This window comes from Prionailurus bengalensis, chromosome B2 (genome assembly GCF_016509475.1).
Source record: "Prionailurus bengalensis isolate Pbe53 chromosome B2, Fcat_Pben_1.1_paternal_pri, whole genome shotgun sequence".
NCBI classification, from domain to species: domain Eukaryota; kingdom Metazoa; phylum Chordata; class Mammalia; order Carnivora; family Felidae; genus Prionailurus; species Prionailurus bengalensis.
Window position 1 is genome coordinate 119,053,207 of NC_057349.1, and position 17,352 is coordinate 119,070,558.

At 36.0% G+C, this 17,352-nt stretch overlaps 1 protein-coding gene across 1 annotated transcript in view; it reads left to right on the top strand.

Annotated features, from left to right (window-relative positions):
- ENPP1 (ectonucleotide pyrophosphatase/phosphodiesterase 1) overlaps positions 1-17,352 on the top strand; it is a 73,970-nt gene that overhangs the window by 35,134 nt on the left and 21,484 nt on the right. The window contains exons 3-14 of the mRNA XM_043592386.1: positions 137-253; positions 1,074-1,199; positions 2,337-2,397; positions 5,139-5,236; positions 7,702-7,781; positions 8,685-8,804; positions 9,860-9,969; positions 11,024-11,089; positions 11,397-11,469; positions 14,275-14,383; positions 15,281-15,412; positions 16,953-16,984. Of these exons, the coding sequence (XP_043448321.1) occupies positions 137-253; positions 1,074-1,199; positions 2,337-2,397; positions 5,139-5,236; positions 7,702-7,781; positions 8,685-8,804; positions 9,860-9,969; positions 11,024-11,089; positions 11,397-11,469; positions 14,275-14,383; positions 15,281-15,412; positions 16,953-16,984 (1,124 nt within the window). The remainder of the gene's footprint in view (positions 1-136; positions 254-1,073; positions 1,200-2,336; positions 2,398-5,138; positions 5,237-7,701; positions 7,782-8,684; positions 8,805-9,859; positions 9,970-11,023; positions 11,090-11,396; positions 11,470-14,274; positions 14,384-15,280; positions 15,413-16,952; positions 16,985-17,352) is intronic.

Below are 17,352 nucleotides of genomic sequence, written 5' to 3' on the forward strand. Positions count from 1 at the left end.
AAAGATTCTTGGGTAACTTCATTACCCCATCTGTATTTTCTAAGGTAGGATTTGAATCTAACTTATGTATACTAGTTGATGTTTGCTTCTTGATTCTGTGATTAGAAACTTCTAACTCATTATTCGATATTTTCAGTTAAAAGTTGCAAAGGTCGCTGTTTTGAGAGAACATTTGGAAACTGCCGCTGCGATGTTGCTTGTGTTGACCTTGGAAACTGCTGTCTGGATTACCAGGAGACGTGTATAGAACCAGGTAAATAAAAATACGCAGGGGAAAAGATGATGTCATGGGCACTAGTCAAAGATCAAAAAAAAAAAAAAGTTCTGCATCTTTTAGAAATGTGATTTATTGAACTCACTTGAGGCTTTTTTTTAAAAAATTGGCCTTTGCATTTCCTTAGAGAAGAAATTTCATGTATTTTGCCTTTGTTAAACACTTTATGGATAGCAAAACTGTGCTTGTGTTTAACGTATGCCGAGAGCCTGCGTGATCGAACTTGCACTTACACTTCAAAAAGTCTTCTTGAAGCATACGAGTACTTTCAGTGTGGGCTCGCTAAAGCAAGAGTTCTTAGACATCCACTTCTTTTTACTGAAGTGTAGCTGGCACAGAATGTCACGTTCGTTCCAGGTGTACTTAGAAACCTGCTTAACACTTTGAGATAAAACCGTCAGAATGTGTATATTTTCTGTTCCATTCGGGTTTGTCTACATAGGACATGTTTCCTATTTAAGTGGGAGTAAGCCAGTTTCAGATTAAATGTTGAGAACCCTGAAAATGGCTGGTGGAGAAAGCCAAGATCTGTATGTGAATTGTATAATAACCATGTTTGCCCATGTTTTCAAATGATGAAGTTCTGTTTTCTTTAGTGAAACAATAACAGCTGTTGCTTGCATGCTTTCTGTCTGTTAGTTCAGGTCGACCGCTGTGGTGGCAGATTCTGTGAGTAACTGAGTTATGAAATAGTTCGTTGTCCCTCCTGGATCGTGCTCCAGAAGAGAACAGTTCTGTGTCTACTTCGGATGTGTTAAATTGGGACCATAACACGTCTTTTGTTGTTATTTGTTTCTAGAACACATATGGACTTGCAGCAAGTTCAGGTGTGGTGAGAAAAGATTGCCCAGAAGCCTTTGCTCCTGTTCGGATGACTGCAGGGACAAGGGTGACTGCTGTGTCAACTATAGCTCTGTGTGCCGAGGTCAGGTTCCCATGCACCCATCGGGCTCTGCAGCAGCCCGACATCCTTCTAGGTGTTAGCTGGGTTTTGCACAGGTGTCATTTTTTACATTAGGAGTCATATTTGTTGACCAACTGTCTTAGCTGAAAAAATACTTAAAAAACATCTTATTAGAGTAAAATTCAAATAAAGAAAGTATGTAATAAATCTCGTACTCATCAGTCGTTTAAGAATCACTATTTACACATGGCACATCTTGTTCTGTCTATAGTAGTTCACTCTCCTGCTGCCACCCCTTCATGTTATTTTGATATTAGCTACATTTTTTAAATTTTTTTTTTATTTTTAAAACAAAATTTATTTTAATGTTTATTTATTTTTGAGACAGAGACAGACAGCATGAATGGGGGAAGGTCAGAGAGAGAGGGAGACACAGAATCGAAGCAGGCTCCAGGCTCTGAGTTGTCAGCACAGAGCCTGATGCGGGGCTTGAACCCACAGACCGTGAGATCGTGACCTGAGCTGAAGTCGGACGCTCAACCGACTGAGCCACCCAGGCGCCCCGATATTAGCTACGTTTTTAATGCTGCTTTGTGGAAAGATCACTTTTTGTAGTCCTGGCTATCTTTACGTTCCAGGTTCCCTCGTAATGTAAATGAGGGCAATGTATGCCATGTGTTGAAGGAGTAGATGTGAAATTACTGCCCAAGGTTACATAGGGTATTATGTAAACTGATGCTATTGTGAGGTTTCATCCAGTTGCAGGGTTCTTTGAAACTGATAAGAGGAACTAAGACATCAAGGATTTAATACTAGAAGATGTTAGTGGATAAAAGGAGGGTTGTAAATGTTGGCTGAAAATATGAACAACTTGAAAATGGAAAAGATGCCTTTAAGTTCTCACAGATACAGTCACATGTTTGAGTCTTGCATTTAGTTTTCCGTTCATTGTTTTTCTTCCTGATATCAACTGGCGGTTATTTTGAAACACAAAAACTTACTGTATTTATTGTATTTCCCTAGAACCATGACCCATATTACGTATATATGTGTTAACATGTTTTGTTTTTGGAATCTGTCCTAAGATGTCTCACAGCATCACAGTTATTGTCACTATTCAATATGTTCACTTTGTTTTATTTCTTGAAAATATTTTAGGAGAGAAGAGTTGGGTAGAAGAAACATGTGAGAACATTAATGAGCCAAAGTGTCCAGCAGGGTAAGATGATATTCTGAGATACTATTTTGTTAAGGTACTATTTTTTTTTTCTCTTTCCAAATTGAAAAGATAAAAGTAATAATTAGTCATTGGTTCATTAAATGTTATTTTTAGTCAGGCCCTGTGGTGGGCACTTGTGGCATACGGTTGATTATGGAATGTTCCCCACTCTGGAAGCTAATGGAAAAAAGAGAGGCCACGACTATTTAGTCTTTAGTATTCATGAGGGTCGCTGGAAGTGTGTTGTCTTTCTCCTTAAGAAGAAAGGCCCTTTACTTAGTTTTGAGAATCAAACCTGTAGCAAGTTACTTTACAGCTTCCTTTTTATTTTTTATATTTTGGTTCACTTATAAATTCGGGGGATAAGCAATGTGTCTGTGAGAGAATGTTGCATAAGTTTTATAATTCATCTTTGTTCTTTTTGTCCTTGAAGTATTTTGCCCAGTACCTTGTGTATACTAGGCCATCAAAAAATCTTGTGTGGAATTCAAAGGGGGAGATTTTGTGAAGATGTAACGTAAATTTTCTTTGCTCCACTTGAGAGCTACTATTTCATATAATTTGACTTATTCATCTTCAGAAACATATTTTTACCTTTTTAAAGTAATGAGTTTTTTCCCAAACCATTCAACATTTTAAAGCTGTACGTTAGCTTATTTTGTTTGTGTATATAATTTAGTTTTGCTTTATAAGATGGGCGTTTTTTTTTTCTTTTGGATGAAACAGTACTTTTTTTTTGTTTTGTTTAAAAGAACAGTAATAGCAGCAGCAAAAACTAAACCCAAACCAAAAAATTCCAACAGAAGAGACTTTTTTCAAAGGGTGCTCTCCTGTGCCTTGAGCTGTCTTTTAAGTTCAAGATATCTTGGAAAATTTAGACTTAGTGAATTTTTAATCTTTCTTTTCCTTCTACATATTGATCATTACTTTTCAGTTGTAATGTTGATCCTTGTAGTGGATATGTAACTCTTCCTTTCTTTACAATAAGATCATAAGTTAGAACATGTATTATTCTACTGGAAGTTATACCAGTTTATTTACCTGATGGCACAATAAACTGTTTATGTTTTATGTTGATTGAATACAAATAATTTTATACAGTGATGGACTATTGAGACCCTAGGCATTGGTTCTGGAATCTTCCAACTGAGCTATGATGCAAATACTAGTTAGTGGAAATCACATACCAATATATATATTTTTTTCTTCTTCCTTTTGTGTTTGCATGTGAGAGTAAGCTGAGGAGGAGGTAGAATTGAAAAAGGCAAGAAGAGTTTAGCATTTGCTCTCAAATTTTAAATTACTGAGTAAGCTTTAAGTGGAAAGTTTTTTTACAGTTATCCTGCAGTGTTCAACTCCCTACAGTCTCCCAATTATCATTAGAAGTTCAAAATTTCTGAACCATGCCCATTTTGGTTTGGCCATGTAACAGTTTTCCATAGTTATTCACTTTGACTGAGCACATCATTGTACGTGTTTTTTTTTTTTTTTTGCCTCCTTTGGATTAGTGCACCACATACATCGTGTGTGTGTGTGTGTGTGTGTGCACATGCATGCACACGCACATGCTCTCATTGTTCATTTCTAGCTTTGGATCATTTGTTGTTTATTTATTTAAATGTAGTAAATACATCTCAAACTCCTCAGCTAAATAGTAACATCTTTCAAATACAGTAAACTTAAAAACCAAATGTTATGGGGGCGCCTGGGTGGCTCAGTCGGTTGAGCGTCTGACTTCGGCTCAGGTCGTGATTTCGCTGTCTGTGAGTTTGAGCCCCGCATCGGACTCTGTGCCGACAGCTCAGAGCCTGCAGCCTGTTTCAGATTCTGTGTCTCCCTCTCTCTCTGACCCTCCCCTGTTCATGCTCTGTCTCTCTCTGTCTCAAAAAAAAAAAAAAAAAAGGAATAAACGTTAGAAAAAAAATTTTAAAAACCACAAATATTATGTATAATTTTTGTGATATGGGGTACCATCTATTAGATTCATGTAGACAATATCAAAAGGTGGTTGTTCAGGAAAAATCTTAATGGAAATAAAAACATAATTTAGAAAATGCTGTTGCTAACATTTATTCTCCTGGAGATTGGGAAAATATTATTACATTTTAGTAGCATTTGGTCCAGCTTTTGGAATAGCAGGAACCATGAATGATGTTCTCCATATGGTGGCTCAAAATGGTGTAAATGCTTGAAAATACTATTAGACGATATATGTGTGTATGTATATATATATGTGTGTGTGTGTGTGTGTGTGTGTGTGTGTGTGTGTATGACATATATATATAGTGAAATATAAAAGCATATATATGAATATAAATGTAATATCTCCTTTGTAAGAATGCTTGTTGAACTTGTTAATTTACTTTAGATTACATACTGACCTCAGTGAAAAATTTTCATTTTTCATTTTTCCCTGTGCCAGGGAAAAATCTTCATGGGATGTGTATCCTCCTTCTGCTTCTTTTTTTTTTTTTTTTTTAAAGTTTTTTTTTTAAACATTTATTTATTTTTGAGACAGAGACAAAGCATGAATGGGGGAGGGGCAGAGAGAGAGGGAGACACAGAATCGGAAGCAGCCTCCGGGCTCCGGGCCGTCAGCCCAGAGCCCGACACGGGGCTCGAACTCACGGACCGCGAGATCGTGACCTGAGCTGAAGTTGGACGCTTAACCGACTGAGCCACCCAGGCGCCCCCTCCTTCTGCTTCTTTAAACATTGTTTTTCTTCTTTCTCATTACCCAGGTTTGAAGCGCCTCCTACCCTCTTATTTTCTTTGGATGGCTTCAGGGCAGAATATTTACACACTTGGGGTGGCCTTCTTCCTGTTATTAGCAGACTAAGTAAGTAACTTCGGAGTTCACTGTTGAGGTGTCACAGTTTCAGTGAGATAGACTAGGGAGGCAGTCTTTTTTTGGAAAAATACTGGTAGAATGTGTTTTACCAAACCTCTCTATGGCAAAGTAGTTGAACCTGATGATAAGGAACTAGTCTTCAATATTGCAATTACTTTGAAGCTGCCTTTTAAATACTTCTAAGATAATAGTTATACACACACACACACACACACACACACACACACACGTGCGTACAGCATGTGTATATATACAGTTATATATAAATATATACACACGCATATAAATATGTATGTATTAGAATTTTGGATTCCTTTTGTGGAAAAATCATTTAATAATTATTACATCATAAAATAGGATTTCAAAAACTGAAGGTATTTCTGATATGCTTCTAGTACTGTAGACATTGAATATTTGCTAGTTATCCTATAGTACCATGTAGCATCCTTCCAATTTCTTTGCTTCACTCAAGGCCTTAATTGGATGATTATTCTGTAATCAGAATTGATTACAATTGATGCAATAGTAGAATAGTTTGCAATTATTGATGCAATAGTAGAATAGTATTTTCTTAATATTAATGCCAGAGTTTTAAATCACATTAACCCCCAGTTATATGGGTATTACTTGTATCATCGTTACTGAAAAAGGAAAAAAAAATAGTTTATGGGTATAAAAATTAGAGAACTTTGCTCATTATCAGTGATCAATAATTAAGTAGTTCCAGTGGAACGCTAAACTGAAATGGAAGTAAATACAACTATGTTGGAGTTCTGAATTGTAAAATATTATTTATTACGCTTGAGTGTATGAGATTAGTTTAAACATTAAAATCACTCTCAGTAAATACATGTGCACATTTATTATACTTCTTTTATGACAAACCAAAATAATTTGGGAGTATCTTTTTAAAATTTCAGTTTTTCTAAATGTTTATTTATTTTGAGAGAGAGAGAGAGAGAGAGAGGGAGAGAAAGGAGAGTGTGAGCAGGGGAGGGGCAGAGAGAGAGGGAGACACAGAATCTGAAGCAGGCTCCACGCTCTGAGCTGTCAGCACAGAGCCTGATGCGGGGCTTGAACTCATGGACTGCGAGATCATGACCTGAGCCAAAGTGGGATGCTTAACTGACTGAGCCACCCAGGTGCCCAAAATTTCAGTTTTTAATTTCTACCTAAAAGAAAATCGTTTTTGTAAATAATTATTTGACTTGGAAAAAAAAAGTCTTTAGCAAAAAGCATGCAAGAGCAGGGAAGGCTTTATTCTTACCTGTTAGGCCCATGATGGGCTTTGAAGCTTGAATCTGGCCCTTTGTTGCCATTAAAAGGAAAGTTTGTTTCAGTGGCACCAAACATTGCATCCTGAGTTCAGAATTAAATAGCTGTAGCTACCTGTATGTGACGTTTAAAAGAAATCAGTACACCATTTGCCTAAGCCCCAGCTTTGGATAATTGAGGAACATACTCTGTAATTCTGCACTGTTTGGAAGGCATTGAGATAGACACATGCCAACCTGAGGGGCATTTTTTTGGCAATGACTTATTGAGATGCTAGAATCATTAGGTTTATGTATTTTTTTTTTTTTTAATAGTAGAGGCGGGAGAAAAGGAGCGTGACACCAGGGCTAAATCTGGAACAGTCTGACTTCTGTGCTTTTCTCTAACTTGAAGCCAGAAGATGCCTTTTTGTCTTTAGAGCAGTGTTGAGTATGTCCAGACTGAGCTGATTCTGGATTTTCAGACTGAGACACTGCCACCCCAGCTACTGCTTCACCGTTGTTTTAATTTTGCAGATTTTGCTACTCGTGCAGTTTGTTTTTTCTCTCCTTTATTTTCTAATCAGTGATTCATCACTTACATATGACGCCCAGTGCTCATGCCAACAAGTGCCCTCCCTTCATGTCCATCACCCATTTAGCCCATCCCTTCACCCAACACCCCTCCAACAACCCTCAGTTTGTTCTCTGTATTTAAGAGTTTCTTATGGTTTGCCTCCCTCTCTGTTTTTATTTTATTTTTCCTTCTCTTCCCCTGTGGGCATCTGTTGAGTTTCTCAAATTCCACATATGAGTGAAATCATAGGATGCACTTTGCTTTTTTTAAATTATCTCTTGTAATTTAGGTATGTGACCACCAAATAATATCAGACAAAGATCTAGTAGGCATCATTATTACAAATGGTCTACCCGGAACTTAATGTTTTTGATAAGTATGGGATAATTATTTCATAGACTTAATTATTTTGTTTAATATTTATCTGAGGAAAACTAACTTGGACACTGAATTTGAATCTGCAGTGTTGCTTTATAATTAACCCTAAATTTTCATATGGTTATAAATCCCTCCTGGGTTAGTTTTTTTTAATACTATTTAGACTTACTTCGTACCAAAGCTAGATGAATTAAACAGATTATTGATTGCATTTAACAACAATCTTTGATTTTTTTCCCTTATAGAAAACTGTGGAACATATACCAGAAACATGAGACCAGTATATCCAACAAAAACTTTTCCCAATCACTACAGCATTGTCACTGTAAGCTCCACATTTCAATTTTTATATGTTCACAGAAGTGAGATGTAAATGTTACATTTTTCGAGGGAATAATTAGACATCAGATCAGAAAAGAATAACTTTTTTCCAAAATGTAGTTAAGCAAGGAAACCTAGGTTTTGGTCTTTGCCTCTGCCACCAACTAGGTGTAGTTCGGGGAGGATCCCTTTCATTCTGGTCTCAATTTTTCCATCTTGAAAAGAGGTGACTGAAGACTCTAAGAACTGAGTTCTTGGTTTCCTTTCAGCTTTAAGATTCTCCAATTTTTGTGTCTTGTTTCTTCTTATGGTTTTGTAGCTTGCTTTGTTGGTACAAATCTGTCCTACACTCATGGATTCTCAACCTGTTCCAGTCATCTTGATGTGTGAATTTAAGCAAGCCACTTTGCCTGACTCTAGATAGGATTACAGCCCTGTTTTTGTTTCAAAGTTTGCCAATTTAATTGGAGTCCAAGAGAAAAGTCAAATTCATTAGGTGTTAGGGTTCAAGCCAGAAAATGAATTCTTTAGCTTGTATTAATGCAAGCTCTTCTCAGACTGAACCAAAACATAGTTTGTTCTACAGAAATTCCTTACTCAGCAATGCAGTGGGAAAATAGGGCACTTTTTTAGAAATTGAGGAAGCTGCCTATTAATATAGGCCCTTATCCATAGCATTCCTACTTACTTTCTCCTGTTAAATAAAGTACAAATACTATATAAAATCTTGAGTGGTTGGTTGTATTTTAAAAATCCCAAAGTTTTGTTCTTCCCTCCTTAACTCTGCCGAGTTCCCTGTAGCTTCAGTTACATGTTTCTCTTTGATGATTTTGTTTTGTGATTTTATTTAACATGAAAACAAAAAATACCTCACAACTTGCATAAAACCTGTTTTTATATTTTTTAGGGACTTTATCCAGAATCCCATGGCATAATTGACAATAAAATATATGATCCCAAGATGAATGCTTACTTTGCACTTAAAAGTAAAGAGAAATTTAATCCTGAGTGGTACAAAGGAGAACCAGTGAGTTGTTTGTTTGTTTTGGCTACTAAGATTTTTTTTTTTTAATTCTCTTCTATTTCAATCAGAGTAAACTACCAGATTCTCTGGAGCTTTTAATAACCTACTTCATTTATTGTGTCGTGGCCATCCTTTTGTAAATGGAGACAGATGCTGATCATCCTGAACACAGCTTGTATCATTGCGTAATGAGAGTAGTTTATTTCATAACTGGGTTTGGGTAATTCTGAACCATTTTTCTTTTGTGCTTCATTCCACCTTCTATACACTAGGAGTATATAGAAGTCGTCGGGGCAATCTTTTGATCCACATAACACTAATGGTTTCTGAAGGAGGTAAACTTTGACTTCATTTGCACTGGCTAACACAAAGATTCTTTCTGGCCATGATTTAGATGTGTTTCTTTGTATTTTTCAGAAATTTCCACAAAAATCCCATGGGGTCTTTTTAGATAGTCTTGATATTCTTCTTAGAAGGAAAAAGAGCATGATGGGTAATTTACAGGGTATAAATTCAAATTTTAGTGCTGACACTTAAAGCTATGTGACTTTGGGCAAATTATTCTTTCTCTGCCTCCATTTTCTCATGTTTATACTGTAGATAATACTGTTAACCTTATGGGGTTATTGTGAGGATTATCTAAATTAATAATTGGGATGCTTAGGGGGATGCTATTTAGAACTGAAATTGGCAATAAGTGCTTAATAAATGTTAGTTACATAACAAAAATGTCAGCAAATTAAGCACATGTATATTTGGGGTTTTTTTCTTCTTTCCAGGGGAAACCCCATTAAGTAGGGGTGTGGCTCTGAAAGTTGCAGAGATTTCTGAAAACGGACTGTCTATATTTTTTAGGTTAATTTAAGTTCTAATTATTTCATTTTGCTGCTGTTCAGAGTCATATTAAGTGATTATTTTATAGTCTCACTGCTGGAGCTCATTAACCTCAAACATAGTCTAGCACTTGAGAGAAATACACTGATGTTACATGAGTGTATACTTTGCTAAGAAGTGAACAGTTGTGTAATTTTCTGACTTGCCTTCATTCTCTTCTCCAGATTTGGATCACCGCTAAATATCAAGGCCTGAAAAGTGGTACATTTTTCTGGCCAGGATCAGACGTGGAAATTAATGGAATTTTCCCAGACATCTATAAAATATATAATAAGTAGGTATAGATGCACTTTTTCAGAATTGCTAATTTATTTATTTTTTAATCTCAGCTTCTCCTTTTTATCAAGTTCTAAGTTCTAGCATTTGCATAGTGCGTTAGCTGAAAAATGAGAATGGCCAGAATAAGAACTCTATCTCAGATAGCTTTTAGGTGGAGGGTAGGTGAGTTTTGAAGGGATGGATGGACAGTGAAACTAGACAAAGTTTTTTCTGGAGGTTTTCTAGAAAGTGCTGGTTACATGTTGCAGTTTGCATTCAGATCTTTGGGCAGGAATAAAAAATGAAGTCATAGTGACTGACTCCAACTCTTTAAGAGTCACGAGCAAATGAGTTCTCCATCAGGTACCTTTTGTGAAATGTATGGTGGACACATGGGTTATTCATGTGGTAGCAATTGCTATTCTCAGATACAGGCATAATATCATCAGGTAGATGTCAGAAGCACATTTTTATTTTTTATTTTTTATTTTATTTTATTTTTTTCAACGTTTATTTATTTTTGGGACAGAGAGAGACAGAGCATGAACGGGGGAGGGGCAGAGAGAGAGGGAGACACAGAATCGGAAACAGGCTCCAGGCTCTGAGCCATCAGCCCAGAGCCCGACGCGGGGCTCGAACTCACGGACCGCGAATCGTGACCTGGCTGAAGTCGGACACTTAACCGACTGCGCCACCCAGGCGCCCCCAGAAGCACATTTTTAAACCTAGTTGCAGCTTTCATTGGGATGCTTATGGGGACACCATTTAGAACTGTAATTGGCAATAAATGCTTAATAAATATTAGTTACATAACAAAAATGTCAGCAAATTAAACACTTGCCTTCATTCTCTTCCCCAGATGGAAGCTTCCCCAATGTGAGCCTTAACTTTTGGTCCTTTATTGGGAAAACAAGTTAGAGTTTTCAAATAAAACTTTTACATTGTTTCAAACACAATTAATGCATGTAATTGCTTTAGTCTTTCAGTGTGCTTGTCAATAAGAAACACACTGATATTTTAAACTCAAACGATGTCACAGACTATTTAATTTTGTTTATCCTTAATTTTAGTTCAGTACCATTTGAAGAAAGGATTTTAGCTGTTCTTAAGTGGTTGCAGCTTCCTAAAGATGAAAGGTATGTAGATGACTAATTTGTATGGTAACTACTCCTTTGTTTTATAGATATCACAGAATATTTAAAAATAAGCAGCAAGAAAACTTTGCAGTTGGCTCTGGCATTTTATATCCAAATAAACTCTTTAGGGAGCTCTTATGGCTACCATTTTGAAGAACTCCAAATCTGCAAATTATTTCTCAGAAAGATTAGAAATGTTACCCCAGTGTTGTAGACTTTTTAATCACTATCAATTGTTAAATTATTGTTTCCATTCTGTTCTACAATGTGTTTATAAAATATTACATTTTGATGCTGTTTGATTTAGACCACACTTTTACACTCTGTATTTAGAAGAACCAGATTCTTCAGGTCATTCATATGGACCAGTCAGCAGTGAGGTAAGTACCTTTTTATCAGTGATTACTTCATGAAACCTGGTGTCATGTAACTAAACCTGCTTTGAAGCAGGTTTCTAGACCATTCTAGCAAGATTCCATGATTCTGGGAAGAGTAGTAAGCACAGTTTTAACTAAACCAAAGGATGCACTCTAGTAAAAATAACAGTAGTCTTTTCTATACTTTCCACACTGCTCAGTTGAACTGATGGTAAATTAAATTCCATATTCTCATTTCCAAAGCCTTTATCCACTACATTTATCCCTACATTGGCTTAAAAACTAAGGGTCTTTGGAAGTTTTGTAAATGGGTAAGACTTCAATTTTCTTTTTTTTTTCTTTCTTTCTTTTTTTTTTTTAAATCTTGACTTATTTTATTCTGTGTTTGAGAAACAAGAGTGTGGATAGCAAAGGTTCAGGTAGCCAGGGTTCTGGCCTGTCCATAGACTGGTTTCTTTTTTTTCTTTTTTTTTTTAGTTCTTGTTTTGATGTTTATTTGTTTATTTATTTATTTATTTTGAGAGAGAGAGGCAGAGTACGAACAAGGGAGGGGGGCAGAGAGAGGGAGACACTGAATCCGAAGCAGGCTCCACGCTCTGAGCCGTCAGCACAGAGCCCAACGTGGGGCTTGAACTCACGAACTGTGAGATCATGACCTGAGCCGAAGTTGGACGCTTAACTGACTGAGCCACCCAGGCACCCCTAAGTTTTGTTTTTTTTTTCTTCTTAATTCAAGTTAGTTAACATACAGTGTAGTCTTGGCTTCAGAGGTAGAACCCAGTGATTCCTCTCTTACATATGGCATCCAGTGCTCAATTTTCTATGTAAATAGAGGAGAATTAGTCAAATAACACAAGAAGCCTACTATGATCTCTCCACCTTAGGAGATCTAGCTCTGACCTCTGAGATCATGCTTACAACAGAGCTTGGGCATTAAAGAATAGGAGATTTTGTCAACACTATAGAAAATTTCAAATAACCATGGTTTTATTGAACAGTTACTAGGAAGTTAGAGATGGGGAAATGGCTCATGTACTAAGGCTGTCAACATGAGATCTTACGTGACCTGACACCCTTTTAGGAACTTAGCCCAACCCTGGCTAGGTTTGTAATCGGTATAGTGCTTTGAAAGATCAAATACTGCTTTCAGTTTTTGTGCGGCCATAGAATTTTTATATCTTGGAGCAGAGGAAGCATTGGAACAGAAAACGATTTGAGCTTCTTTCCTTGTACTTCTAAGCTGACTTCCCTTATGCCGTATATTTTATCTGTGACCCAAGATCTGAAAAGAAACAGGGAGTAAGGATCTAGGAATATTGGTGGTCATGGTGAAAGGAAGAAGAGGTATAGCCAGGGTCCCTAATCTCAGAATCCTTGTTATCTTTTCCCCCATATGACTGTAAGAGATAAAAGACTAGGAATAGGCTAGAATTTCACCCTAGTCTGCATAGTTTGTGAGCCTCAAAGTCTCTTTAGCACAGAGTCCAGACCAGAGCCTACCATAACATGTCTATTAGCTCCTAACACCTCCAGCAGCTCTAATATAGTTAGTAATTCCATGTGCCCTTGCTTTGCTCTTTAGAGGTGGGGTAAGGAAGACACATGGTCAATAAGGTGACTGGGTCATAATTGGTGACAGGGAAAAGTTTTGTGTCAGTGTTATCTTGGTTTGACAATTGACCAGATGCTAGTGTAATTTTTATTCTTTCACTAAATTCACTGACACAACTCATGTCTAGGTCAGTCTGGCTACAAGGAAGTCTGAGGATCATTTTGCAATTGTTTGGTTATCAGCTCATATAAATTATGAAATCGGTGCTGCCTTTTCTAATTTCACTGAAGATTTTCCAAAGGACTATTTTTGTGATTCATCTTCATTCAAGATTGAGCCCCTTGCTTTTTGTATCATAGTCACCAGCTTGTAAACTCTGTTAAATTCTAAAATTACTGGCACATCAAAACCCACTTGATTTTAATACTTAAAAACTCCAACTTGCATTACTTGGGTGGCTTTGAATGAAAGACCATATTGAAGGAGGTTGTTTCATTATTACAGTGGAATAAATTGACTATAGAGATAAGACTGATTTGATACATTACAGAAAGCACATGTAGAGCTGCAAAGAATTTTCCTGGTTTTGCAAGGAGAGCCGAAAAGAGAAATGTCAAAAGCAAGTTACTAAAACTATTTGCTAGTCTGTCCTCGTGATAGATGTGTGCAAAATACATGCAGTTTGCAAGGAAATAATGGGTTCCTAGGAGTTCTAATTTAAAACATTTTTGTCAATGTTTATTTATTTTTGAGAGAGAGACACACACACAGAGTGTGAGTGGGGATGGGCAGAGAGAGGGAGACACAGAATCGGAAGCAGGCTCCAAGCTCTGAGCTGTCCACACAGAGTCCGATATGGGGCTCGAACCTACGAACCGTGAGATCATGACCTGAGCCAAAGTTGGAGGCTTAACTGACTGAGCCACCCAGGCACACCCTAGGAGTTCTAGTTTTAAAAATCAAACATAATGAACTATAAAATATTTCATGAATAATTTTAACATTTTTGGCAATTTAGACGATCAGGTCGGCTAGTGACATTTCCAGTACTTAGGATTGAGCATGTACGGGATTTGGGCCCTTCTTTTTATTAATGGGCATTGTCTTACCTGGCTTGTCTTAGCCTAATGCAAATCATATGTAGTTCATCATAGTAGCTGCATCCACTGAACTTTTCCTTTATGAACAGAGAGAGCTTTACATAGAAATAGCCGTTAATATGGAATCCATCACATGAAATTGCTTCCCTTTCTTAGGTCATCAGAGCTTTGCAGAGGGTTGACAACATGGTTGGCATGCTGATGGACGGTCTAAAGGAGCTGAACTTGCATCAGTGCCTGAACCTCATCCTTGTTTCAGATCATGGTAACCTGAATTTTCATCATTTACCCTTCAGGTTAAATGGTGCCCCAAAAAAGGGTTCCTTGACTGGTTATTGTTTCATTATTTCTTCTGATTGTTATAGCTAATTCTTTTTTTTTTTTAATGTAGTTTGTTGTGGAAAATGTTTAGGAAAAAATTATATAAAATGATAATGCACCCATTTCCTGATTTGAGGAAGGTTTGTACCAGGAATTTTGAAAAGTTAAAAAAATTTTTTAATGTTTAATTTTGGTAAATGTAGTGTAATAATTTTAGATTTAATACATTATTATGTACGTCTTCTATTTAGCATAAAAATCTGATTTTAGAAGCAGTATGTATTAATTTTAGCACTATGTTAATTTCACTTTTTACTTATTTGGCCTTTAGAACATGTTTGTGTAACAGCCTTGAGAGTGCAGAGGCAATGAATGTACAAGAAAATAGAAAACACGCCCTTTTCGTTTTTTTTTTCTTGTTGTTATTGTTTGTGTCAGAAATAATTGCTAAAAGCTATTTCTAGAAATAGCTGTAAGAAGTTTTGTTCCAAAGAAAATGCAGTTCTGGAATGAGACTGAGAATTTTATAATACCAGTTACTATTCTAGGTGATCTTATGAAAACAACTAAGCTTTGCTATTTGGTCTGAAGCTGTGATATTCCTCCTCACCTACCTAAATTAGAAGAAACAATAAAATAATTGTGGATGAAGGGGAAAAGATTTTTTTTAAGTGAAATGGTGGATACAGCTGAAGTTCTGTGTCTTACCTACTAGATGTTTAACTCACATGAGCACTGAGCACATATTTGTTGAATTAAATTCTGGAAGTGAAGGAAATTCTCTTCTATGTGTGAAATTCTTTATTGAAGTTGTAACATATTTGGGAATTTTTTCTCCTAGGCATGGAACAAGGCAGTTGCAAGAAATATGTGTATCTGAATAAATATTTGGGAGATGTTAAAAATATTAAAATTGTATATGGACCTGCCGCTCGCTTGAGACCCTCTGATGTCCCGGATAAGTACTTTTCATGTAAGTATATATGGACGCTAACTTTGAATGTGATTACATTCTGAATACATTCCTCTAAATTATTGTATCTCCACACTAAAGTGCATCAAGTTAATTTCCTTTGCATGATTAAATCTCCAATGCAGGTCTTCTGCACCCAAAGGGATTTTATTCAAGACATAGATCTAACCACTTATTTTTGTTTTTTGTTGCTAAGCATATTATGTGTGTGTGGTCAGTACATTTTTATGTCGTAGTGTGTGTTTTACTTGTATTGGGTTCGAGATTACTTGTACTAAAAATAAAAACAAAAACAAAAAACAAAACAAAACTTAAAAGAAGAGTTCATCTGCATTTATTCAAGTTTCATTAATGACATTCCATTGAAATAACTTAGAGCTCTTATAAAATAATATTCTGTCACAAGGAGGAATGCAGGAAATTCTGTAATTCTTAGAATTCCATAAACAGCTGGTTTCTGTCCTCAGAAATGACTTTCTTTTACCATTCTAAAACACAGTGAGAATGTGTTTTGTAAACAGAGAAGAAGAAATTTCAATTCTGTGTTGACCACATGTGCAACCCAAATTGCCAAGGAAGTTTTTTAAATGTTAATTCTTTTGCAAGTCAAGTGCATTTCCTAACTGTTTGCACCTCTGTTATAGCCTGCTTAAAAGTCGTATACAATTGTTATAAAACCTGTTATAAAACCATATAGGCGGAGGCAGTGCCCAGAGATGTTTAGTATGGGATGACTAAGCTTTAACTTTCTCTCATTAGGCCTCTGTTTCCCAAATCAAGGCAAAAATATCTATATTTATTTATCAATATACATACATGAAATATATATACAAAACATTTATTGTATCTGAAATTTTGTTTCAAACTTTTATAAAGTATGGCTAGAAGAATCTTTGGAAATCTAGACATATATTGATTTGTAGCACAGAAGACACTAAGTAAATCTGTGTGGTCTTGCTATGCAAATTCAGTTACAAAACTATCTACTTGCTCTCTCTTCTACGTTCTCCAGTGTCCTTTTTATTTGGAAATTCTGGAGTTACCAAATATCAAAATATATAAAATAAAAAGTAACGGTTTCCTTAAATCTCCCTAATTCACACCTCATTTCCTCTCTCTAGAGATTAAACACTGTTAGGCTTGGAATGTCTTCCCAGATATCTGCTATGCGTATATAAAACACTATTTTTTTTTTAATTTTTACACATGAAATCATACTAGATCTAGATGCATGGTCATATTTATGGATGGCCAGGTGAATGGACACACATATGGATGAACAGATGGATGGATAGATAGATACTCTTTAACTTGTCTCTTCATTTAACAGTATGACATGATTTCACAGGCATGGGTGGTTCCTAAAGATCTGTCTCATTCCTACCAACCACTGATATATAATGGTTTAAATAAGCTGTTTGGAACCTGCTTTGATATTTAGATACAGAGTTTGAGTCTGACATTCAACATTTTTGTTTTATTTTTATTTCTAATTGTAGCATAACATCCATGATTAATTCTTATCTTTGTCCCCCTTCAGTTGATTATGAAGACCTTGCCAGAAATCTGTCCGTGAGTGTATTTATTTTTCCATTATTTACTTATTGTTAGTTTTAATATATATTTAGAAAAAAAGTTCAGTATCTGTTCTTGGGATTTTTTAGCATTAGAATTTTTGAGCTATGTGGGCCAACATTTAAATGCCCTATAATTTTTAAAGATTTTTAAGGACACACCCCAATAAACCAGCATTGAAAGTTTTTAAGAATTCATTTATTGTCATCAATTAATTTTTATAACAGTAAAGAAATAATTGGAAAAAATAGAAGGGAAAAAGTCTATAGCTATCTCAGCATAGGTACTGTTGGCATTGTTATATATTTCCTGCCAATCCTTTTATGCCCATTTAAAAAATAAATTCTTGACTTGGTGATGAGTTA